Here is a 25,708-nt window from a genome sequence, read left to right as displayed (position 1 = left end):
ATATTTAATAGTCCTAGGATCAAAGACATGAAGTACATACTGTTTTTCTTGCCATCTCATTGTGGACATTTTTGTATGTAGATGAGTGAAATGATCATGGAAAGGTCAAACATGGTATCAAAGGGTAGAATTTTTTTCAGCCTGGTCTGTACTTGTGAACAGGAGAGACTGCTTCTACAGGGATGGGATACACTTAAATAGAAAGGGTGCAAGAATGTTTGCTGATGCTATCGAGGCAGTGTTAGGTGGGTCGGAAAACTGCTAGATTGGGGGGATACAAGGACTAATAGATTAACAGTAGCCACTGACAGAGGTGAAAGTGATTCTTGCACTGCTTCTATTGGAATGAGCCGCAGCCTGGAAAATAAGATGCAGGATATTTCAGAGACTGCTGGGAATCATTGGGGTACAAGTAAAGACATGGGTTGTGTTAGGGTAGCTAAGAAAAAGAACAGGTGCATGTATACTTGTGTGTACACCAATGCTAGGAGTTTAGTAAATAAATTTGATGAATTTGAGGTATTACTCAAAACATCAAAGGCAGATATTGTGGGGATTTCAGAGACGTGGTGTCACACAGATATAAGGAATGCAGAACTGGAATTTGGGGAGTACAATGTCTACAGAAAGGATAGACAGGATAGGAAGGGAGGAGGGGTTATGCTATTAGTTAAAAAAACACATAAAATCCAAGGAAGTGAAGTCAGTCGAAATCGCTGGACAGTGCAGTGTCGAGTCAGTTTGGTGTGACATAAGCATTGGGAGATCAAAATTGAGAGTAGGACTGTGCTACAGGCCTAATGACTCTGATGAGTATAATAAGAAACTGTTCGGAGAAATAGAGTGGGCCAGTAAATCAGAGAGTCTTATAATGGGGGATTTTAATTTCCCAGATATTGACTGGAATTTGGGGGCTGGTCACTCACACAGTAGCAAGGCTTTTGTGGATTTTTTGGATGATTGTTTTCTACATCAGCATGTTCGGGAGGCAACTAGAGGAAGTAATACTCTTGATTTGATTATGTAGTGATTCTTCATGCATTAAGAATCTGCAGATAAATGAACCACTTGGTGGCAGTGATCACAGTGTGCTGAAGTGGGAGTTACTCAAAGAGGTAACTACCAATAGGGGTAAAGGGAAGGGGTATTGCTTTCGTAAAGGCGACTACAATGGACTGAGACAGTATTTAAATTCTATACAGTGGGATCAACTGATGATATTGCCAACAGCAAATTCAAAATGGGAAGCATTCAAAGAACTTATCTTGGAAGCTACTAGGCTTTACATACCAACTAAGAAATATTGTTCAAGGTTTCGGCCTAAATGGATGTCAGATGAACTGATGAGGCATATGGCAGAAAAGAAACATGCATGGGATACATACAAATTAACACGTGACACAGACGCCTATGATAGATACAAGTTGATCTGTAACCAAGTTACAAAGGTGGTTAGGCAGGCGAAGGCAGATTACGAGAGATCCTTGGCAAGGGATGCAAAGAAAAACAGCAAAGAGTTCTTTACTTATGTAAACTCTAGAAGGAAGGGAATGAATCAGATTGGTCCACTTGAGATCGATGGGTCAACTGTTGATGACCCTGCTCAGGTAGCTAACAAACTAAATGAATATTTTGCATCAACATTCACACATGAGGAGTTATTCAGCGAGGGGAATGCCAGAGGTGTATTCAACTCTAGCAGTAAGCTAGAGAATCTTGTAATAACTGAGAGCAAAGTGGAGGAGAAATTGTTGAAGATAAACACAAGAAAGGCACCTGGGGTGGATGGGATCTATCCAGTTATATTAAAGGAGGCAGCAAAGGAAGTAAGCAAACCCTTAGCCATAATTATGAGAGCTTCCTTGGACCCAGGGGAGGTACCCATGGACTGGAGAGTGCAAATGTGACCCCAATTCACAAAGGGGGATCAAAGGCTGACACAAGTAATTATAGACCTGTGAGTTTAACTTCTGTTCCTGGAAAATTAATGGAGGCACTGGTTAAAGAAGCACTGCAGGATCATCTAGACAAGACTTCAGTTATAGCTAGGACACAGCATGGTTTTGTTAAGGGTAAGTCTTGCCTGACCAATTTGATTGGATACTATGATGCAGTCACAAAAGAACTGGATGCAGGGAATAACTTTGATATTATATACTTGGATCTTAGAAAGGCTTTTGATACTGTTGCACATGGAAGACTGCTGCACAAATTGGAGCAGTGTGGCATTGGAGGCAAATTGCTGCTATGGATAAAGGGGTGGTTGATGGGGAGAAGACAGAGAGTGGTAATCAATGGACACTGCTCATCGTGGACTAATGTTATTAGTGGAGTCCCTCAGGGTTTAGTATTGGGTCCTTTATTGTTTTCTGTATTTATAAATGATATTGATGATGGTATATCAGGCTTAATGTCCAAGTTTGCAGACGATACGAAGGTTGGCAGGGTTGTCAAGGACACTACTGACACTATGCTGCTGCAACAGGATTTGGAAAGGTTAAGCAGATGGGCTTCGAGGTGGCAAATGAAGTTTAACATTGACAAATGTAAAGTACTACATATGGCAAACAGCAACCCCAGAGCAACGTATCAACTCTGTGGTACTACACTGACAGTGGTAGAGAATGAAAGGGACCTGGGGGTGGTTGTGCAGGCAGATATGAAGTTCTCTGAGCAGTGCAGACGGGCTGCAAGAGTAGCTCATGGTGTATTGTCAATGATATATAGGAATTTTTCTAGCAGGGATAAGGAGGTGATTATTCCCTTGTATAAGACAATGGTCAGGCCACACCTAAAGTACTGTATACAGGCCTGGAGGCCTCATTTCAAGAAGGATGTAGAGCTGCTGGAACGAGTACAGAGAAGAGCAACTAGATTGGTGAATGGGACAAAGGGGTGCTCTTACGAAGAAAGGCTTAAGTTTTGCGAATTACAGTGTCTGGAAACTAGGCACCAGCGAGGTGATCTGATAGAGGTGTACAAAGCCTTGAATGGTTTGAGCATGCTCAATGCTGATGGGATTCTTCCTCTTGCTCAGAATAATCACCTGAGAGGGCATAAATTCAAATTGAGGAAAGACAGATGTAGGATAGATGTGCGGAAATTTGCCTTTAGCCAGCGGGTGGTTGGTAGGTGGAACAGACTTCCATCCCTTGTCGTGGAAGTTGATAGCCTAAATAAGTTTAAGGCTCAGCTGGACAGGTATTTCGAACGAACAGAGGGGTGAAGTGGAAGTGGTTATTTTTATTTATTTATGTTACTTTTTTTTTTGGCTGATGCTGCATAAGCTTGCTTTCTTGCATCAAATGCCTCTACTAATGCTAAAAGTACATACTGTTTTTCTTGCCATCTCATTGTGGACATTTTTGTATGTAGATGAGTGAAATGATCATGGAAAGGTCAAACATGGTATCAAAGGTGATCCCAAAGTCAGTGTGAGGGGATTAAACCTGTGGAATAGGTGTCCCTCTTAGGGCTGGCTAAAGGCAGATAAGACCTTTCCTTGAGAGAAAACATGATCATAGCTGATTGGGGTTTAAGCTAAGACCAAAGTGAGACAAGCATTGAGACAGTTCTAAAGAGTAGCATTCAAGTGGTGAGAGGGCTTATGGGTCATCTCTAGCTTTAATAGCTGTGAAAAGCTTTGTCATCAGCATAGCAGGCAATGTCAGGAATAGAAGTGACAGTAGAGTACAGAAGTAAAAAGGAGGTCATATAATGCTCCTTGAGGAATGCCTTCACGAACAGCTCTGGTCAGAATCTTGGTGCCTACTTTTACAGTATGTTCTTGAGGTGAGCAGAGATTGGAGAAAGGCAAGCAAGTTTCCTTAAATGTGGCAGTATCTTTGGCAGAGATAGCCATCAGTGCGAAATGTCGACTTCAAATCCAAGTAAACAATTATTATCTGTGTAATTTCTTCAAAAGCCTTGAGAACTCTACAGGAAGTATCATCCAACAGATTCATTATTGTGGACTGCTCCTTTATGTCATAGTGTATTTGGGGGGGGGGGGTATTCGATAAGAACTGTAGAGACAAAGTTGAGAATAGCAGTCATTCAAGGAGTTCTAGTAGTACTGTGTGCAATGTTAATTTTTTGTGCAGTTATTTACCTTATAGTGCGTGGTTATGCACTATAATATTTACATAATCGATTGTTATTTATAGCTTGATTTCTCACCGATGTCACACTTGTTTTTTAATATTCTCCCAAGGTATTTGTATTCACGTTTCCTTCATTTGTTTCTTCAAACATTAATTTGTTGTGTTTGTGTATGATAGCTACATCCTTGTTAGTGCTGCCTATCCATGAAGATAGAAGTTTGCAAGTTTCAAAAAAATAGTGAATTTTTATAAAATAAGAGACTGTTAATATTGTGAAAGTGTAGCTGTTTTGTGTATAAGGTGTTAGCAGTGGCAAATGATACAAGCTTATAAAGCATCAGCAAAAAAAAAAAAAAAAAAGACATCTGACCAACCCTTCTAATAATTGGTCTGGTTCTGTTTTTTATTATTATTTTTTCCCTCCCCATTAGTTATGGCAAATGACATGTCTTACAAAATGCCCAAACATTAGAGTACATAACTGGGACTTCACACTCCACGGTCATCCACTGATGGGCCAAGAGCAGCTATACTTCCCCTGAAGAACTTGGACTGAGATTAGTTTAAGATCAAAGGTGGACAATTCTAAAGATGTTAACAGATTTGCAGAAGTCCTCCACACATCTCTGAAAGAGATACTGTAGATCAGCGGTTCCTAACTGGGGTTTCGCACTAAAAATTCTATAATGGTGTCTGCTTAGATTTACATAGGTATATTATTGTAAACTACAAAATAGAACTAATAATAAACAATAAAGTAAAATAAAATTAATTAAAATGTAAAGAATTGCCAAAGAAAGAAACCAAATCTCCCACAATTCCTTATAATTAGTTTACTATCTTACAGTATATCATGTTAAATAAATGTTTTCCATACTAAATTTTTTTTTTATTCTCAAGAACCATTGTTATGTACAGGTACTTTTTTTTTCTTTTTTTTTTAAAAAAACCTATAGTACTTAGTACCATGCATAGGTTGAAAAATTGAAAGAAGATACTTGTTGACATTAGACTTGAACTTCAATTGATTGTAATTTTCAGGAAGGTTGTTCCAGAAAACAGAAACTGAATGAATAAATGAGGAAGAAGATAAGTTGTTTCTGTGAGTTTGAACTTGGGCAGTAAAAAGGATGTTGACTGGTTGCATCACGTGTTTGGATTGCTTTGAAAGAGACGGCGGGAATTATAGAAGACAAATCAGAAGAACAGTGCCCATGGAAGTATCTGTAATAAAGGCACAGCAGAAACAGTATGTCTATGAGACAGAGTGGAGAGACTGTTAGAGATGAGACTGTCTGCGCTGGTAGCACAGTGGTATCGTCACCGTCCTCCTGACACTGGGTGGAAAAGGCCCGGGTTTGAATCCCGTCGATGAGGCAAGGAATTTTAATGGGGTTTTTTCACTCTGTGGCTGAGTTAGTTGGTCTCAGGTGTAGATAGTAAGGTTTCCTCCCCATAAACTTGGGTTTTTTCGTCCAGCAAGACAGGCAAATCGACCAGAGAACACATGCAATTTACAGACACAATGAATATATGTGTAGATGTAATCATTTACAGGTGGCCCTAATATCATAATTTTTTTTTTTTTTTTTTTTGTTAGAGATGAGACATTAATTAACCTAACTGCCCTCTTTTGAATGGAATCTAGAAGCCCTGAGAGAGGTTTTGGGGGCACCAGCTCAGATATGGGAACAATATTCCGTGATAGGCCGGATTTGCGATTTCTACAGAGTCAACAACAGTTTGGAAGAAAAGTAACGCTAAGAGAAATAGGGAATTCCAAATTTTTTAGATGCAGAGGAAACAATATTTGTAACATCTTTTATGCCAAGAGAGATTAGGTCAGGGTAATCCCCAAGATCTTGCCTAGAAATCAGAGCATCTCAAAGATAAACATAGGACCAAAAGAATCCTTTTTGCTGGATAAGACAGGATTGAGTTTTAGAAGGATCGAAATTAAGTTATCTTTGACCCACTGGAGAATTACCCGGTGATCAGCATTTAAGAAAATGGTAGTGGATATTCAAAAAGTTGAAGCTGTTTGAACAGGGCAAGGTTTCTCAAACTGGAAGGTGGAATGCAATGCAGTGTTGTCAGCAAAACTATGGATAGAATTTCTGGTCAATGAAAGAAGGTTATTAATATTATACAAGAGGAAAAGAGTGGGAGAAGTTAGAAGACAAAGCCTCTACCATTATGACATTGTAGAGCAGGTATCTTTTAAGGGCACAAAAGGTGATATTGTATATGTTGGAACTAATGACATTAAGAGTAAGAGATCTGCAGATTTACTCAAGTACAGGTCAATGTTGAAAAAAAGTCGCAAGTTAGGGTTGAATTGAAAATGTCTGCAATTCTGCCCAGACACAATAGGAGGGAGTAAATGATTGAGAGCCTTGTTGATCGATTTGGCCATGGAGAGATTGTGCAAGGCTCATGGTGTAGAAATTTTCTCAGCATGATGTGTGCTTGTTGACAGGAGAGACTACTACAGGGATGGGATATACTTGAATATAAGGAGTACACAGCATTTGCTGATGCTATCGAGGCAGTGTTAGGTGTGTTCAAAAACTGCTAGTTGAAAGAATTCACAGACAAAACGATTAAGAGAGCTGCATGCAGAGGTGAAAGTGATTCTTGCACTGCTTCTATTAGAATGACATGCAGCATGGAAAGCAAGGCAGTAGAGATTTCCAGGATTGTTGGGAGTCACAGTGGAACAAATAAATACATGGGCTGTGTTAGAGTAACTAAGATTAGAAACAGGTGCATGTATACTTGCATGTACACCAATGCTAGGAGTATAGTAAATAAATTTCATGAACTTGAAATGCTAGTCAAGACATCAAAGGCAGATATTGTTGGGATATCAGAGATGTGGGTCATAGATATAAACAGTGCAGAATTGGAATTTGTGAAGTACAATGTGTACAGAAAGGAAAGGTACAAACACATAAAATATAAGGAAGTGCATCCAATTGATGTTGGTGGACAATGTTGAGTCTGTTTGGTGTTACATAAGCACTGGGAAAGGAAAAATGTGTGTGTGTGTGTGTGTGTGTGTGTGTGTGTGTGTGTGTGTGTGTGTGTGTGTGTGTGTGTGTGTGTGTTGTTATAGGCCTAATGAATCTGATGAGTATAATGAGCAATTGTGCAGAGAAATAGTGGGCCAGTAAATCAGAATGTCTAATAATGGGCGATTTTAACTTCACAGAGTTGGATATGAAGGCTGCTGTACACTGGAACTTGTGGATTGGTCACTCACACACTAGCGACCTTTTGGATTTATTGGATGACTGTTTTCTACAGTAGCTTCAAGAGGCAACCAGAGGAAGTAATACTCTAGATCTGATTATCAGTAGTGGTTATTCATGCATTAAGAATTTGCAGATTAAGGAACCACTGGGTTGATAGTGATCACAATGTACTGATATGGGAATTACTTAAATATGTAACTACCATCAAGGCTAAAGGGTAGGGCATTTGCTTTTGTAAAGGTGATTACGGTTTTTAAATTCTTTACAGTGGGATCAACTAATGACGTTACCAATGTTGAATTCTAAATGGGAAGCCTTCAGGGACTTAGTCTTGGAGGCAACTAGACTTTTTGTTCCAACTAAGAAATACTGTTCAAGGTTCAGGCCTAAATGGATGTCAGATGAATTAGAGGCTCATGGCAGAGAAGAAAAATTTATGGGATGCATATAAATTATCAGGTGACACAGAAGACTATGGCAGATATAAGTTTGTCTGTAATCATGTTACAAAGGAGGTTAGGCAGGCAAAGGCAGATTACGAGAAATCTTTGGCAAGGAATGCAAAGAAAAACAGCAAGAAATTCTTTACTTATGTAAACTCTAGATGGAAAGGGATGAATCAGATTGGACCACTTAATAGATGAGCATGACTATTGAATCATGCTCAGGTAGCTGATAAACAATGAATATTTTGCATCGACATTCACACATGAGGAGTTATTCAGTGAGGGGAATGCCAATAGTTTATCAAACTCTAACAGGGAGCTAAGTGATTTTGTAACAATTTCTCCTCCAAAGTGGAGGAGATATTATTGAAGTTAAACATAAGGAAGGCACCTGGGGTAGACGGTATCTATCCAGTTATATTAAACGAGGCAGCAAAGGAAGGAAGTAAGCAAACCCTTAGCCATAATTATGAGAACTTCCTTGGACTCAGGGGAGGTCCCCATAGACTGGAGGTGTGCGAATGTGTCACCAATTCACAAAGGGGGTTCAAAAGGTGACACAAGTAACTATAGACCTGTTAGTTTAACTTGTGTTTCAGGGAAAATAATGGAGTCACTGGTTAAAGAAGCATTGCAGGATCATCATCTAGACAAGACTGCAGTAATATACAGTGGATTCCAGTTATTTAGGCCACCGGTTAATCGGGCAGCCATTTATTTGGGACAAATCTTAAAGAACAGAACCCAGTCGAGAAAAATAGCCAGGGTTTACTTCACTTAGTTGGAACAACATGCCGTTTAATCGAGGCAGGAGACCACAGCACTCGAGAGTACCCTACGATTCTCTCCGACCGTACCACGTGGTTTGGTCAGGAGGTCACAACCATAAAACAATTAGCAATCCCCTGTTTATTTGGCTTTTCTGTTAGTGTTTCAACTATATAAAAAAATTAATTTTCAGTATCTGCTGTTCATTCCTATTTTTTAAGCTTCGTAACTTGTTACTCCGTTCTCACTTGCTCGTATCGTGTTACTTGCAATTTGTGTGTGCTGTGTTCTTTGTTATTGATTGCTTATCTTTTTTACTATTTTAAATTTTAACCCCCACCCACAAATGTCAGTGAACAGAAGTGTCAACTAGTTAGTATGTACATATTACAGTATGTATTAATTAAGCTGTGCACATAAGTGTAAATTTATTTTTATTTTGCTAACCTGTGGAAAATATTCTTCTGGTTTTCGCATATCATTTAATTTTTTAATTGGTAACGTAATAAAGTGTAAATTTGTACTTAATACAATATATCTTTACTTTTATAGCCTGTGGATAATATGCCTGCTACCTTCGCTAATTAGAATCGCTGTTTAATAGAATCAAACTTTAATTCACAAATGTGGTCACAATGACCGGGCACTTACTACATATCATACAGTGTACGGTACTTTACTATGGTGAGGTTCATCATAACGTGATTTCATCGTAAAATCAATTGTAAAGCTGTATTTTTAACTATTTATGTGAAACTTTGCATAATTGGGTCAGATGCTTAATCGGGCCAAAATGCACTAGTCTCAATGTGTCCCAAATAACTAGAATAGACTGTACTTGGATTTCGGGAAAGCTTTTGATACTGTTGCACATAGAAGGCTGCTGTACAAATTGGAGCAGTATGGTATTAAGGGCAAGTTGCTACAATGGATAAAAGGATGGTTGAGTGGGAGAAGACAGAGAGTGGTAATCAATGGACACTGCTCTTTGTGGACTAATGTTATTAGTGGATTTCCCCAGGGTTCAGTGTTGGGGCCATTGTTGTTTTGTATATTTATCAATGATATTGATGAAGGTATATCAGGATTAATGTCCAAGTTTGTAGATGATACAAAGGTTGGCAGGGTTGTTAATGACAGTAAAGACAGTATGCTACTCCAACTGGATCTAGATAAGTTGGGCAAATGGGCTGAGAAGTGGTAACTGAAATTTAACATTGACAAATGCAAAGTACTGCATATGGGCAGTAGTAATCCAAGAGAAACGTACCAACTGTGTGGTAGTACACTCAGGGATATGGAAAGTGAAAAAGACCTGGGGGTAATTGTGCAGTCAAATATGAAGTTCACTGAGTAATGCAGACGGGCTGCCAGGGAAAGTCATGGAGTGTTGTCTATGATATATAGGAATTTTGCTAGCAGGAACAGAGGGGTGATTATTCTGTTGTACAATGGTCAGGCCACATCTAGAGTTCTGTGTATAGGTCTGGAGGCCTCATTTTAGGAAGGATGTAGAGTTGCTAGAACGAGTACAAAAAAAGGACAACAAGATTGGTGAGAGGAACAAAGGGCTGCCCTTACCAAGAAAGGTTTAAGTTCTGCAAATTGCAGCACCTGGAGAATAGGCACTTGCGAGGTGATTTGTTGAGGTATACAAGACCTTGAATGGGTTGAGCAAGCTGAACGATGCTGCATAAACTTGCTTTCTTGCATCGTAAGCTTCTACTAATGCTAATTAACCAGTGAGTGGTCAGAGAGAAAACTGGATAACCAATTACAAAAAAAAAAACAGCTGGGAAACCATAGGATGGAAGCTTATTTAGAAGACCTTTATGCCAAACACGAACGAAAGCCTTGGGGATGTCAAGAGCAACTGCTTGTGTTTCACCGAACTTTTCCATTGAATTTTTCCATAAATGGGTAAAATAAGCCAGAATATCACCAGTTGATTGACACTGACGGAATCTATACTGGCGTTCGTTGATCACACGGAATGTTTCTAGTTAGTTTAAGAGTTGGCGGTCAATTGGTTTCTCCATTATTTCAGAAGTAGAAGTAAGTGCAATGGCATGATAATTGGATGGGAGGGATTTGTCATCCTTTTTAGGAACTGTTTGGATATGAGCAAATTTTCAAGCAGAAGGAAAAATACCTTTGGAATAAGGAAGTGAAAAAAGCAACAAAGAACAGAAGTAAGTTCACGAGCTCAGGTTTTGAGAACAAGTGGAGAAATGCCATCTGGACTTGGAGCTTTCTTAGGATCAGATTCATCAAAAGCCTTTTGACATCCTTTTGACGGAAGACCATAGGAGGCATTGAATGGAGCGTGTTGAGAATGGTGGGAGGTGTTTTACCAAGATCATTAATACTTGAGTTAAAAGAAAAATGGGATGCTAGTAGGTCAGCTTTATCCTTGGCTGAAGTGACAACAGAACCATCTGGTTTTGAAGAATGGATGATCCCCTGTTTGATACAGGTATGTTCATAGCTACATCTTTGTGCCATATAAATGAAAAAAGTAGATTTTATAGGCAGATGCTTTTCCCTCACCTGACATCTGTTTTCACTTTGATATATTATGAATTATGAGATTTTAAATTTTTGTTTAGCATTTAACAGGTGTCAGGTGAGGGAAAAGCATCTGCCTTTCTTTTAGGTAACTCCCATCTCCATATGGTGTTCATGAGATGCCAGCAAAAGATGTCTGATCTTGCTATAATGCTTTGATTTAACTCGTTAAACACTTAAAGCTGAGTAAAATACAGATGTCCACTCTGGGCGGTTGACTTTAAAAATTCTAAAGAAATACAACAAAAACTATTATTATTGGTTTCTCTTATTAATTTTCATTTGGTATTTTTAAATTGATTTAGCAAATCATAATTAATAGATTTCCATTTAAATTCAGTAAATAAGCTAAAATTCTTTTCTAATAAAAACATGAGGTTAAATAGATGCCACCTGAGTGCCATTTGTTACACTTCCTAGTGCACGTCAGTGAAGGTTATAGATATAACTATTGTAAAGGGAAAGCACTTTTTCTTTATTGTAAAGGTGAGTATAGTAGTCTCACAGTTTAAATTCTATTCAGATGGGCCAGCTGATAACATTGTCATCAACAAATTCTATATTGGAGGCATTCAGGGAAGTAATCATAGAAGCTACTAAGAATATACCAATAAAAAGATATTGTTTGAGGTGTAGACCTAAATGGATATTAGATGAACTGATGAGAATAGTGGCAGGTATACCCAACAGTGATTGCAAATAGGCCATTCATTTGGCAACAAGGAGTGCAGTTATCCAGAATTGCAAAATTTTTCTATACTGTGCACTCATCTTATGATTGATTTAAGTCTCTGATCCATTCTTTGATTTTTGATGTCATATAAACCTTTTAATTTTCTCAATTGCATAGTAGGCAGTGTCTTCAAATCTTTAAAGCATCAGGGCTCTGAGTTGTCCCAATGGTTTCATTGGGAAAGCCCAGGTGCACTGATTCTTAATTCATTTCCCAATGAATAAAGAGAGGAATCTTCTGTGCCAGCATGTTTGCTGCTAGGAGAATAACCCTCCATTGTTTTGCCTTTTTTTTCACCACTACATTTCTCCCTTGTATCTGGTAGAAACTTTAAAGTCCGGTTTCAACAGCATTTCTGATTGTATTTCAACAAAGCATTTTTTAATAATTCTCCTTCCATTGATTTGTAATGTCAGTGTTGTGTTTGGTATGGTTGTTTAATGGTACAACGACTGCTAGTGTCAAGATATGCCTGTCCAGAGATTGCCCGTGAAGCAAACAAATTGTTGGGTGCAATTTTTTTTTTTTTTTTTTTTTAATGATAGCCTATGTAATAGTCTTAAATTTCTGGAACCATCCACTGGAAGACTTAATCTTCATTATTCATCCATTGTTCAAACAATTCAGCATTAATCTAAAATATATTTCTTGGCTAAATGCCTAAGAAAATGACGGAGTTTGTTTATGCATAGGCAATGCACACACTTTATAATTCTACTACCAAGGTAGTTTTGTTTCATTGTTTTAATTATATCTAATATTGTGAAAATCTTCACAAGTTGACATGGTATTGCGCTGCCTCGAATAAGTAATGCATCACCTATGGAGAAGACCAGTGTTACTTATTCTTGGCGGATACCACCACCCAAATGGCACTATTTCAAGGCTTTTTGGCCCCTCTTTGGTGGGTGGGTAAGTACCCTGTTGTTGCAATCGTGACAATCCAATTATGATGTATAACTTCACAATATGAGAGATAACTATGATGTGCATGTTTAATCTAAAATATATTTCTTGACTAAATACCTAAGAGTATGACAGTTTGTTGCGCGGGTAGAAGAGGGGCCAAAAAGGCTTGAAATGGTGCCATCTGGGTGGTAGTATCTGCCGAGAATAAGTAACAATAGTCTTCTCCATAGGTGAAGCATTACTTATTCGAGGTAGTGCAATACTATGTCAACTCTTTGTGATCACGATATGAAATATAATTAAAATAATGCATCAAATCTACCTTGGTAGTAGAAATTGTGTGTGCATTACCCCATGCATAAAGAAACACTGTCAATTCAGCATTAGTTTTTAAAGGATTTTTGTTTATGGCAGTGGTGTTCAACCTTTTCCCATACAGGGGCCATATTCAAAGTTAGATTTGTTTTGCAGGCCATGCTGAGTGATTCGAGAAAAATCAGTTTGTTATGTTTTCAGTGAAGTGTACTCTGCGCATACACTTTTGCACAGCCATAATTGGAGTCCCAGAACATTTTGAGAACGCATCGTATATACACATGCTTCTGGTCGGGCATGCTCATGTTTGATACAGAACTAGATAAAAGAAACAGAATTCACTACACCAACACGTAACTTCAACACTCCCACATATTCACTGCAATTATTGCCACAGTCTTTTAAATTTGTTTATTTCCACGTATTTTAGCATCGAATACATGGTTCTTGAAATAATTAACAAAATTTTAAATGCTGTTTTAGTTTACTTTCTGCTCTTGCTGCATAAAACTTATTCTCAAGCTGGATATGGATCGCTGACTGTAGGTTGAACAGCACTGGTCTATAGGAAAATTTCTTCCATGCTTCGTGATTGGCCCTTCCAAGAAGGGTTAATCATGAATCCTTTTCAAATTTGGATAGTTCACCTTCCATGCTCTGATCCTACACAGTGCTTAGATTTCTCTAAACTTTCAGTCCTCCTTTTACACTCTCATGTTGGTAAATAGGGTACTCTTAGGAATGCCAAATTGTTTAATGATGTCAGTCTTAGAATTCATACCCTTATCTACAGCTTGTAAAATCTTAATGTTTGTAATTAGTAGTACTAGTAGTGGCATGTGATGCAAGAAAGCAAGTGTATGAGCTTATGCAGCATCAGCCCAAAAAAAATCACACCATTCCCTCCAAATGCCTGTCCAGTTCCTCTTTAAATTTATTCAACATATCAACTTCCACAACGACAGATGGAAGTTTGTTCCAGCAATTAACCACCCGCTGGCTAAAGGTAAATTTCCGCACATCTATTCTACATCTGTCTTTTCTTAATTTGAATTTATGCCCCCTTAGGTTCGTAATCTGAACAGGTGGAAGGATCCCATCAGAATTCAGCTTGCTCAACCCATTCAAGGCCTTATATACCTCAATCAGATCACCGCACAGGTGCCTAGTCTCCAGCCACTGCAATTTGCAGAACATAAGCCTCTCTTGGTAAGAGGATCCCTTCATTCCCCTCACCAATCTTGTTGCCCTTCTCTGTACACGCTCAAGTAAATCTACATCCTTCCTAAAATAAGGCCTCCAGACCTGTACGCAGTACTCAAGGCGTGGCCTGACCATTGCCTTATACAGAGGGATAATCACCTCCTTTTCCCTGCTAGCAAAATTCCTATATATCATTGACAAAACCCCATAACTTGCCCTGGCAGCCTGTCTGCATTGCTCAGAAAACTTCATATCTGCCTGCACAATTACTCCCAGGTCTTTTTCATTTTCTACCACCTTAAGTGTAGTACCACACAGCAGTTGGTACATTTCTCTTGAGTTACTTCTACCCATATGTAGTACTTTGCATTTGTCAAGGTTAAACTTCAGTTGCCACTTCTTAGCCCATCTGCCCAAATTATCTAGATCCTGTTGCAGTAGCACACTGCCATTACTGTCATTAACAACCCTGCCAACCTTTGTATCATCTGCAAACTTTGACATTAAGCCTGATATACCTTCATCAATATCATTGATAAATATACAAAACAACAGCGGACCTAACACCGAACCCTGTGGGACTCAACTAATAACATTAGTCCAAGAAGAGCAGCACCCATTGATTACCACCCTCTGTCTTCTCGCACTTAACCATCCTTTTATCCATTTACCCTTAATTTACCCTTAAAATTTACCCTTAATAACATTCTGCTCCAATTTGTACAATAGTCTTCCATGCGCAACAGTGTCAAAAGCTTTCCTGAAATCCAAATATATGATATCAAAATTATTTTTTGCATCCAGTTCCCTTTGTAACCACATCATAATATCCTATCAAATTTGTCAGACAAGAGTTTCCCTTAACAAACCCATGCTGTGTCTGAATTATTGCTGCAGTCTTGTCTAGATGATCCTGCAATGCATCTTTAACCAGCGACTCCATTATTTTACCTGGAACAGAAGTTAAACTAACTGGTCTGTAATTACTTGTGTCACCCTTCGATTCCCCTTTGTGAATTGGGGATACATTTGCACATCTCCAGTCCGTGGGAACCTCCCGAGTCCAAGGATGCTCTCATAATTATGGCTAAGGGTTTACTTAGTTGCTTTGCCGCCTCCTTTAATATAACTGGATAGATCCCATCCACCCCAGGTGCTTTTCTTACGTTTAACCTCAAAAATTTCTCTTCCACTTTGCTCTCAGTTATTACAAAATCATTAAGTATCTTGCTACAATTTGATAACCTTCTGCCATTTTCAAACCTTAATAATTCCTCACGTGTGAATGTAGATGCAAAATACCCATTCAGTTTGTTTGCTGTCTGAGCAGGATCATCAACAGTCGAACCATCGATGTCAAGTGGACCAATCAGATTCATCCCCTTCCTTTTAGTAAAGGAAGGGGATGAAAACAAAGCTATCTTCCTCATAGGTGCCATATTGAGTCCATATGTATGTACAGTCTGTATATTCTGTACAGTATAATGAAATTAACTCCTAGCTGAAGAAACTTGTCATAGCTTCAATAAATTAGCATTCTTTGCATTTTTAAATGCAAATGTTGTAATGAAAATAGTAAAAAACACAATAGAGCAGTGGAAATTTTCAGTTTGCTATGGAGAATGTTTCTTTCAAATTGTTATAGTGAATGTAAAATAGCATTAGGTTTCTGGGAAATTGGCAGGATATAACATATAGGTTGTTAAAAAGAGGGTTGCTGTAAAGAGCTTCGACAGTATCTTCATATTTTTCTAAAGATACAGGTGAGAATTACACTTTTCTTTATAATCATTTGTGTTACAAGTGTTGTTTAAATTTCTTAAAAAAAAAAAAAAAAACTAAAGTTCTTATAAATATGACACTTTATTTTCACAGCTGTTATGTGCATTTGACTAAAATAAATTTCAGTGAGAAATCTTTTTGTGTCTATGTTAATAGGCTTCCAAATGTCTGAGTGAAAATTGGCCCCACCCAGTGTTTCCATTTGTAAGGAGATACATCCGTAGCCGAGTGGGCAGGAGCAGGAGTGCGATAGCACACGCTCTTTGAGTAGACCGGGGTTCGAGCCCCTGACTACTGAATACGGTCGATCTGCCAACCCGCACTGGACCAGCGTGGCAGATTATGGTCCATTTCCCTCAGCATGAATTGTTGAGGAGGCTTCCATCCTGTAGTGGGTTGATAATGGCTGCACTTTACTTTTTTTTTTACACTGGAGATAACAGTCATGTCATCTCACAAATTTAACCATTAAGCAGAACTACAATTTCTGTCCCCCAACCTCCAATCCTATAACAACAACCATTACAAATCAACTGGTGCCTCCGTGGGCAGGAGCAGCAGTGTGTAGCACACGCTTAGGCCTAATGACTCTGATGAGTATAATAAGAAACTGTACAGAGAAATAGAGTGGGCCAGTAAATCAGAGAGTCTTATAATGGGGGATTTTAATTTCCCAGCTATTGACTGGAATTTGGGGGCTGATCACTCACACACTAGCAAGGCTTTTGTGGATTTATTGGATGATTGTTTTCTACATCAGCATGTTCGGGAGGCAACTAGAGGGAGTAATACTCTTGATTTGATTATCAGTAGTGATTCTTCATGCATTAAGAATCTGCAGATAAATGAACCACTAGGTGGAAGTGATCACAGTGTGCTGAAGTGGGATTTACTCAAAGAGGTAACTACCATTAGCAGTAAAGGGAAGGGTTATTGCTTTTGTAAAGGCGACTACGATGGACTGAGACAGTATTTAAATTCTATACAGTGGGACCAACAGCAAATTCAAAATGGGAAGCATTCAAAGAACTTATCTTGGAAGCTACTAGGCTTTACATACCAACTAAGAAATATTGTTCAAGGTTTAGGCCTAAATTGATGTCAGGTGAACTAATGAGACATATGGCAGAGAAAAAAAATGCATGGGATACATACAAATTAACATGTGACACAGAAGCCTATGATAGATACAAGTTGATCTGTAACCAAGTTACAAAGGAGGTTAGGCAGGTGAAGGCAGATTACAAGAAATCTTTGGCAAGGGATGCAAAGAAAAAAGAGCAAAGAGTTCTTTACTTATGTAAACTCTAGAAGGAAGGGGATGAATCAGATTGGTCCACTTGATATCAATGGGTCAACTGTTGATGATCGTGCTCAGGTAGCTAACAGACTGAATGAATATATTGCATCGACATTCACACATGAGGAGTTATTCAGCCAGGGGAAAACTAGAGGTGTATTCAACTCTGGCAGTAAGCTAGAGAACCTTGTAATAACTGAGAGTAAAGTGGAGGAGAAATTGTTGAAGATAAAGACAAGAAAGGCACCTGGGATGGTTGGGATCTATCCAGTTATATTAAAAGAGGCAGCAAAGGAAGTAAGCAAACCCTTAGCCATAATTATGAGAGCTTCCTTGAACTCAGGGGAGGTACCCACAGACTGGAGATGTACAAATGTGACCCCAATTCACAAAGGAGGATCAAAGACTGACACAAGTAATTATAAACCTGTGAGTTTAACTTCTGTTCCAGGAAAATTAATGGAGGCACTGGTTAAAGAAGCACTTCAGGATCATCTAGACAAGACTTCAGTTATAGCTCGGACACAGCATGATTTTGTTAAGGGGAAGTCTTGCCTGACCAATTTGATTGGATACTATGATGCAGTCACAAAAGAACTGGATGCAGGGAATAACTTTGATATTATATACTTGGACCTTAGAAAGGCTTTTGATACTGTTGCACATGGAAGACTGCTGCACAAATTGGAGCAGTGTGGCATTGGAGGCAAATTGCTGCTATGGATAAAGGGGTGGTTGAGGGGGAGACGACAGAGAGTGGTAATCAATGGACACTGCTCATCGTGGACTAATGTTATCAGTGAAGTCTCTCACGGTTCAGTGTTGGGTCCATTATTGTTTTCTGTATTTATAAATGATATTGATGATGGTATATATCAAGCTTAATGTCCAAGTTTGCAGACGATACGAATGTTGGCAGGGTTGTCAAGGACACCACTGACACTATGCTGCTGCAACAGGATCTGGAAAGGTTGAGCAGATGGGCTGAGAGGTGGCAAATGAAGTTTAACATTAACAAATGTGAAGTACTACATATGGGAAACAGCAAACCCAGAACAACGTATCAACTCTGTAGTACTACACTGACAGTCGTAGAGAATGAAAGGGGCCTGGGGGTGGTTTTGCAGGCAGATATGAAGTTCTCTGAGCAGTGCAGATGGGCTGCAAGAATAGCTCATGGTGTATTGTCAATGATATATAGGAATTTTTCTAGCAGGGATAACGAGGTGATTATTCTCTTGTATAAGGCAATGGTCAGGCCACACCTAGAGTACTGTATACAGGTCTGGAGGCCTCATTTCAAGAAGGATGTAGAGCTGCTGGAACGAGTACAGAGAAGGGCAACAAGATTAGTGAATGGAACAAAGGAGTGCTCTTACGAAGAAAGGCTTAAGTTTTGCAAATTACAGTGTCTGGAGACTAGGCACCAGCGAGGTTATCTGATAGAGGTGTATAAAGCCTTGAATGGTTTGAGCATGCTCAATGCTGATGGGATTCTTCCTCTTGCTCAGAATAATCACCTGAGAGGGCATAAATTCAAATTGAGGAAAGACAGATGTAGGATAGACGTGCGGAAAAATTGCCTTTAGCCAGTGGGTGGTTGGTTGGTGGAACAGACTTCCATCCCTTTTCGTGGAAGTTGATAGCTTAAATATGTGTAAGGCTCAGCTGGACAGGTATTTCGAACGAACAGAGGGGTGAAGTGGAGGTGGGGTGTTTTTTTATTTATTTTTTTTTTTTTTTTGGCTAATGCTTTATAAGCGTGCTTTCTTGCATCAAATGCCTCTACTAATGCTAATGCTTCTTGATTAGACTGGGGTTCGGGCCCGTGACCACCAAATACAGAGCATGTGGAAAGGTCAGGGAATGACCACCACATATCCCCGGAGCAATATGGCCTTAGTTGCTAATGCTCCTAAAAAAAAACAAATAACAATAACAAATCAACTGTTGAGTGTGGTACAGCTTGATCATTTTACTTCATTTAAGAAATACTTAAATTAGTAGATTTTTTTTTTTTTTTTGTAAGAATTGCTGTTGTTATGAATAAAATATTTTTCATTTTTTAAAGTAAGCACTTGTCTTACAAGAGAAATAAACTAATAATTAATGGAAAAATATTCAAAATTCACTTGCTGACGGGTTACACTTTTTGTAACCCATGTTAATAGGCTATGATTAAAAGTGCTATTGAGCCACATTATTATAATCCAATTGTAACTGACAGTGCTTTTTCAGCAAAAGGTTTTTTCTTTATCTCTTAAAAATTTGAGTAATCTTAGTTTGAACTGGGTCAAAATAACCCCCACAAAACCAGTGAAGGACATCTTTCACAGTAGTGTTTTTGCCACTTGTCAATCATTTGGAGAAGTCTGAGTTCTGTTTTTAAAGCCATCTCAATTAGTGTGGTAGTTAACTGATCTTGGGTGGAAGGGTAGGGAAGTTCCTATGAGTTATTCTGGGTTTTTTCAGCCTGAAACTTTAGAAGCCAGTGTTAGGCAGATTTGATTTGTTTATTTACAAATATGTAGAGGTGTGTGTGGATATAAATTAGAAAGCAGCAATGGAAGCACAAGGAATTTCCAGCTCTGGGAAAAAAAAAAAAAAAGTTTCAAACACAACCATCAGCTGAAAAATGTACATGTAGCCTAGAATGCTGATGTGGCATAAATACAATAGCAATTATTGATACCTTAAAAGACAAGTACATTTCAGAGAGAAGTCCAGATTTTTTCAGATCTACTGACAATCCATATTTATATGTGCTTGAGAATATTAGAATATTATGGCTAGTCAAAAAGTTCTGAGAACAGTGTATATAAAATATAAATTATTAATATTTATTAATTAATAAATATTAATAGATATCTTGATAGCTTAATGTCTTCTAAAATAACATGAAAAAATTATATGGCACTGTCTTATTGCAGTATCAAAAATTTAACTTTTTAATCCAGGAAATTGAGGGTTCAGTAATCAAATTTTTGACCTAAGAAGGTAAATATGCTAAAGAAATCCATAAAAGAATGACTAGAGCATTTGGGGAAGTATCACCTAGTTATGTTACTGTTGCAAGATGATCGACAGAGTTTCAAAACAGGACAGGAGTCATTTGAGGATGATCCAAAATCTGGTCAGCCATCTGAAGCAGTCAGTTCTGAAACACTTGCCATCATTGAAGAAAAAATTTTAGAAAACAGAAGAATTAGTATCTGAACAACACTTCCTGTGGAAAACATTTTCAACAATAAGAGGCTTCCGTAGCCGAGTGGTCAGGAGCTGGAGTGCAGTAGCACACACTCCTTGAGTAGACCGGGGTTCACACCCCTGACTGCTAGATACAGTTGATCTGCCAACCTTCACTGGACCAGCGTTGCAGATTATGGTTCATTTTCCTCAACGTTAATTTTTGAGGGGGCTTCCATCCTGCAGTGGATTGATAATGGCTGCAGTTTACCTTTTTTTTATTATTATTATTATTTTTTTTTTAATTTAGGAATATCCAAAGTTTGTGCAAGATGGGTTCACAGAAACCTTTCCATTCATGATAAACATGAGAGGGAGGAGTCACCAAAAGAGAATTTAAAATTCATTCTTGCTAATTCAGATTTTTATCCCATTTGGTGACTGGTGATGAAACATGGCTATATTTTTATGATCCTGAATCTAAATTAGAAAGCATCAATGAAAGCACAAGGCATTTCCAGCTCTGAAAAAAAAAAAATTTTCAAACTCAACCATCGGCTGGAAAAGTTGGACTCTGTTTTCTGGGACATAAAAGGAGTGTTATTATCTTGCACCTAAAACCATGATAATAGGGGAATATTAAATGTATTATGCAAGTGCCCAAGTTATGCCCAAGTTAAAAGCTGCAATTCAGGAAAAAAAAAAAAGATGAGGAAAGTTGGGTCATTGGATTCTGCTTTTCCATGGAAAAATGCACTAGTGCACAAAGCCCAAGTTGCACAGGCTCAAATTCAAGTTTGGATTTGAACAATGAAGCTCCATGTGCACAAGCACACACAGCTCAGATTGGGTTCCAGACTGATGCCCAACTTGAACTTTTTTTGAATATTAAATTAAAACTCTTTGAAGATTAAATACAATAAGCGGATACTATAAGATTAAATACAATACAATATTCAGCGGAATAAATTTAAAAAAATAAAATAAATAAGAATAATGAATTTTGTACCTTTTATACTCCATTTTTGGAACTTTTTGACTTCATATGAAACAGCTTGCTATTTATGAGAATTTCAGTCAGAAATTCTCATAAATAGTAAAACACTATGCACTTTTATAGCCAGCAGAATCATTGTTCCAATACTTTACTACTGATAATTACTTTTTTTTCTCTCTCCAGTGTTGAAGTATGGGTTCATATAATCTGTCTGTGTTAATAGCTAAACTACATGTGCAGGGTCAGCAGAGATTCACACACAAATGTAGAGATCTGCACTATCTAAATGGTGTGTGTGTCAAGTCATGTAGACAGATATTGGTTCCCTATATTTTTTGAGAGACTGTGTAAAAATCTAGTATGATTCTATTAAAGCTTTACTACTTTGTCAGACAGTTTGAATGTAGACGAAATTAGCAGTTAGCATTTTCATATGACTACTCTGGAATGCATTTAAAGACAAACTTATTTCAAAGAATGTTTGACTGCATTCTCCTGATCTCACCTCTGGATTTTTCCTTTATGGGGAGAAGTGAAAAATCCCTGTGTACAGAAGTAATCCCCACAACTTTGGAAGCCAGTGTAGTAATTACCAGTATAAGTGACAGACTTGATTTGTATTTTTACAAACATACAGAGGTGCATGCGTGTGTGCATAATTGTATGACATAGGCACCATTTTGGACACTTTTTGTTAAGGTTTGTATTGGTAAATATTTTTCAGATTTTTCTTTCCCTTTTTTTCTCATGTATTACATTTTAAATGGAAGCTTTATAGGGATAGATGGTATTTATAGAAGTGCACAGGTGACTTTACAGACTACTATATTTTTGCCATATTATCATTTAGTATATACAATAAATAACTGTAAACTTATGAGTTAGTAATTATTAAGAATATGTGAAATGTTCTATATAACTAATCAATTTGATTGTTTGTGTAATTTATTAAAATGAAAACAGTAAGACAGTTTTCTATAAAAGATAAAGATCATGAAATACCTATTGATATGAAAAATTACTAATTTATATGTACTTTAGACCTTTTATGAGTTTTTGTTTTATCTTTAAATGGTTACATGATATTGAAGGAAAAGAAAGCATGCATGTATTATCTTTTCTTATATTAGTTAAACTACTGAAATCACATTTTAAGTCTGTAGAAAGCTTAACACTTTTGCAGTTTGCTTTTTACCTAAGGTACTCGACATCTTGTCACCCATGTCAAATTGCTGTTATAAGCAATACACACTTAGGCACCAGCCATTTAAACCCGATCACTAACCCACAGAGTGAAGAGTGAACTTCTCCAGTCTAATAAAAATTAGTTCAGCCATTGCTTACACGATTCCTGTGGACTTTTCCAGAGTTTGTATGAATTTGATATGATAGTTGAAGGGCATGTTTGGCAGCTGCAATATTAAAATTACATATTTGACGATGCTGTCCTGCAGTTTAGATTCTGAGGTTTTATTGGAATTTAACAGTAAAAATTATAATGATCTACATTAAAGGGTCTACTTTAATCCCTTTATTAAAATTAAATCATTAATGTAACGGAGAGAGAATTATTATATTATTCATACTTCAAAAAAAATGATTAAATTAAAATACTTCAGCGATTCCCCAAGTATTTTAATCATTTTAAAATATATTTTAAGATGTCAAGAGCTGACAAATTTACAATTTCTACTCCTATGCAAAAAATTTTGGGAGATCGTCTTCTGTTAACTGTATTTATTGCTGAGGCCATACTGATTCCGGGAAATTTTGTATGACTATGAAATATGCAAATATTTTGACCTATAGAGATGAACAGCAGTTAATGTAGAATTCATTTCAAATGTGTGCCAAACAATGAGTGGATGGAAAAAGCCAAGAGTTTCAGGGGGGAAATGCTAGTTGCAGTATCATGTGAGGAAAATGTTTGTGCTTGCTACTTCTCTGGAATTACATTCTCAAGTCAAGTGCCACTTAACCCATGAAATTATCTGGTAAGTGTAAAATACTGACTGGTAGGAGTTGATGCACCTTGGTATCTGACCCTTGAGAATCTGAGTTTGTAGCTGCAAACAACCACAAGCAAACCTGTGTTTCAACAACATGCAGGAGCTGCACACAGTTAATTTTCACAGAAAAACTGCAGCCAATAAGCCTTTAATAAAAAGAAATGCACATTTCAGTTGGCATGGTGCAGAGCACACTTAATTCTTACTGTGGAATTAAATTTTGATTTTGAAACCAAATTGAACAAACCAAAATTTAATTCAAAAGTCATGAGTCACAACACTACACACTCTTCTAGGATAATGGATGTGTTTCGGTATTGAGGATTTCAGGAGAGTGCTTTCTGCCTGAATTAGTTGTCCCAACTGAAGTTACTATGATAAGAAGGTAACATAGTCTGGGGGTGTTTTCTTGATATGAACTAAGGCTGCTAATCTCAGTGTCTGGAACCAATGAACGTTGCATCCTATTTTGATGATATTCTAGAGAATTTTATGGAACAATAAAATATGGGAATATCCTTTAATTTTAAAAAATGCATGCTAAAAATGGAATAAATCAAAATACAGTAAAATAATACATGGAAGTTAAATGTTACAGTACAGCTGTCAAAGCTGACAGATCCAGATATTTACACTAGATTTTATTATGATAGTATAGCTTCTGCTGTAGATCATGACTGCTGTGTTTATTGAAAAAGGATAAAATATTATTATATGTACTGTTTTAATTATTTGGTGATGTGTCCTTTTTTTCTTTCTTTTTACATCCTTTCAGCATGGGCATATTCAAAGTATGGTAGTTAGATTGACCATTCCTTAGAAACCATCTTAAGCCCTCACAGATTGCACCTCTGCTCAAGACTTTCCAGGCAACCAGACTTCAGTTAATCTGCATGAATTAAAAAAAAAAAAAAAAAAAAATTCTTGGACAATAGTCTTTATCCTTATTAATACTCATTTAGCATGCCATGCTGTAATTTGGTGAGTTTAAACTTTTAGACTTTTCGTGTGTTTTGCCTCCTCACATCTACCAATAACTTTTCAATCTCTTTACACTTTCTATCCTGAAATAGTTAGTAATATAACATTAAAGGAAAATACAGTAAGCATTCAGCATTTTAGCCTGGTATAATTAGTATATCAGAATTACTGAAATTTTAAACTCTGTAAAAATCTTGCACTAATACCAGCTTTGCTGTTTGCTTCTTTTTCTTTGTGTTGCTTTCTGTCATCTTGGGCATCCAGTGGTTAAGCATCTCTCTCTCTTCACAATAACCAGCATCAGTCATCATCCATTAAGCGAAGTTTGATGAACCATGAAAAATGCATGATTATGGACTCAGAAGAGAAACATTCAGCAGGCCTAGATAAAAATATATGCATGATATTGTTCCACATTTCTGTAGAACTGTCATGTGATTTACTATAATACTGTTTGCTCCTAGAAGTTGATATAAGGACTGATCTGTGTAACATGATATAGGATTCTAGTTAACTGAATTTGTTTTCCACAAAGAAGTCTTAGGAGAAAACTTCACTTTCCTGTAATTTTTCACTTCCTAGAAGTAGTCGCAAGAAATCTTAGTGATGTCTGTATAATAGCATCATTGCTCATCGAGTGTTTACCAACATTTTAGGTCTATATACTCAGGTCATAGTGAATGTGAAATGTTAACATGTTCACTAGTGTGCTGTTTACTGGGGGCAATATTGCTTTGTATTTCCATGTTGTAATAAAGTTTGTCTCCAAAATCACATTCTATTATTACATTTCACACGTAAACATTAATTTTAATTTTTTTGTGTGTTACTTTATTATTTTTATTTTACAGCAGTTGACAACTCCTTATCACCAAAAGTGCATGAAGTCATGTGAGCATTCTTTTTTTTTTATCAGTTTTTTTTATTATTATTTATTTATTTGATTTATATATCTATTTATTTATTTGTTTTATGTAGCTGTTTATTTATACAGTGATCACTTGCTTTCTGTGGTTACAAAAGTTTTTTGTTTGGTTATTTGTTTTTGTTGTCTGTTTAAAACTGCATTTGTAGTAAAATAAGCTGTGAAATGCACTAGAAATATTGACTTTGTACAAAAGTAATATGTTTATAAATTGTATGAGTATGAT

The 25,708-nt window shown here is 37.3% G+C and overlaps 1 protein-coding gene across 1 annotated transcript in view; it reads left to right on the top strand.

Annotated features, from left to right (window-relative positions):
* The window catches only part of LOC150079229 (vesicle-associated membrane protein 3-like), a 204,931-nt gene extending 179,612 nt beyond the window's left edge, over positions 1–25,319 (top strand). Inside the window, exon 6 of the mRNA XM_090382491.1 lies at positions 24,352–25,319. Within this exon, the coding sequence (XP_090238617.1) occupies positions 24,352–24,380 (29 nt within the window). The 3' untranslated portion in view covers positions 24,381–25,319. The remainder of the gene's footprint in view (positions 1–24,351) is intronic.
* Positions 25,320–25,708: the final 389 nt, after the last annotated feature.

Source organism: Mastigoproctus giganteus, chromosome 10 (assembly GCF_048544385.1).
Source record: "Mastigoproctus giganteus isolate SK-2022 chromosome 10, ASM4854438v1, whole genome shotgun sequence".
NCBI classification, from domain to species: Eukaryota; Metazoa; Arthropoda; class Arachnida; order Uropygi; family Thelyphonidae; genus Mastigoproctus; species Mastigoproctus giganteus.
Note: the sequence above shows the minus strand (reverse complement) of the source record. Positions and strands in the feature narration are given on the sequence as shown.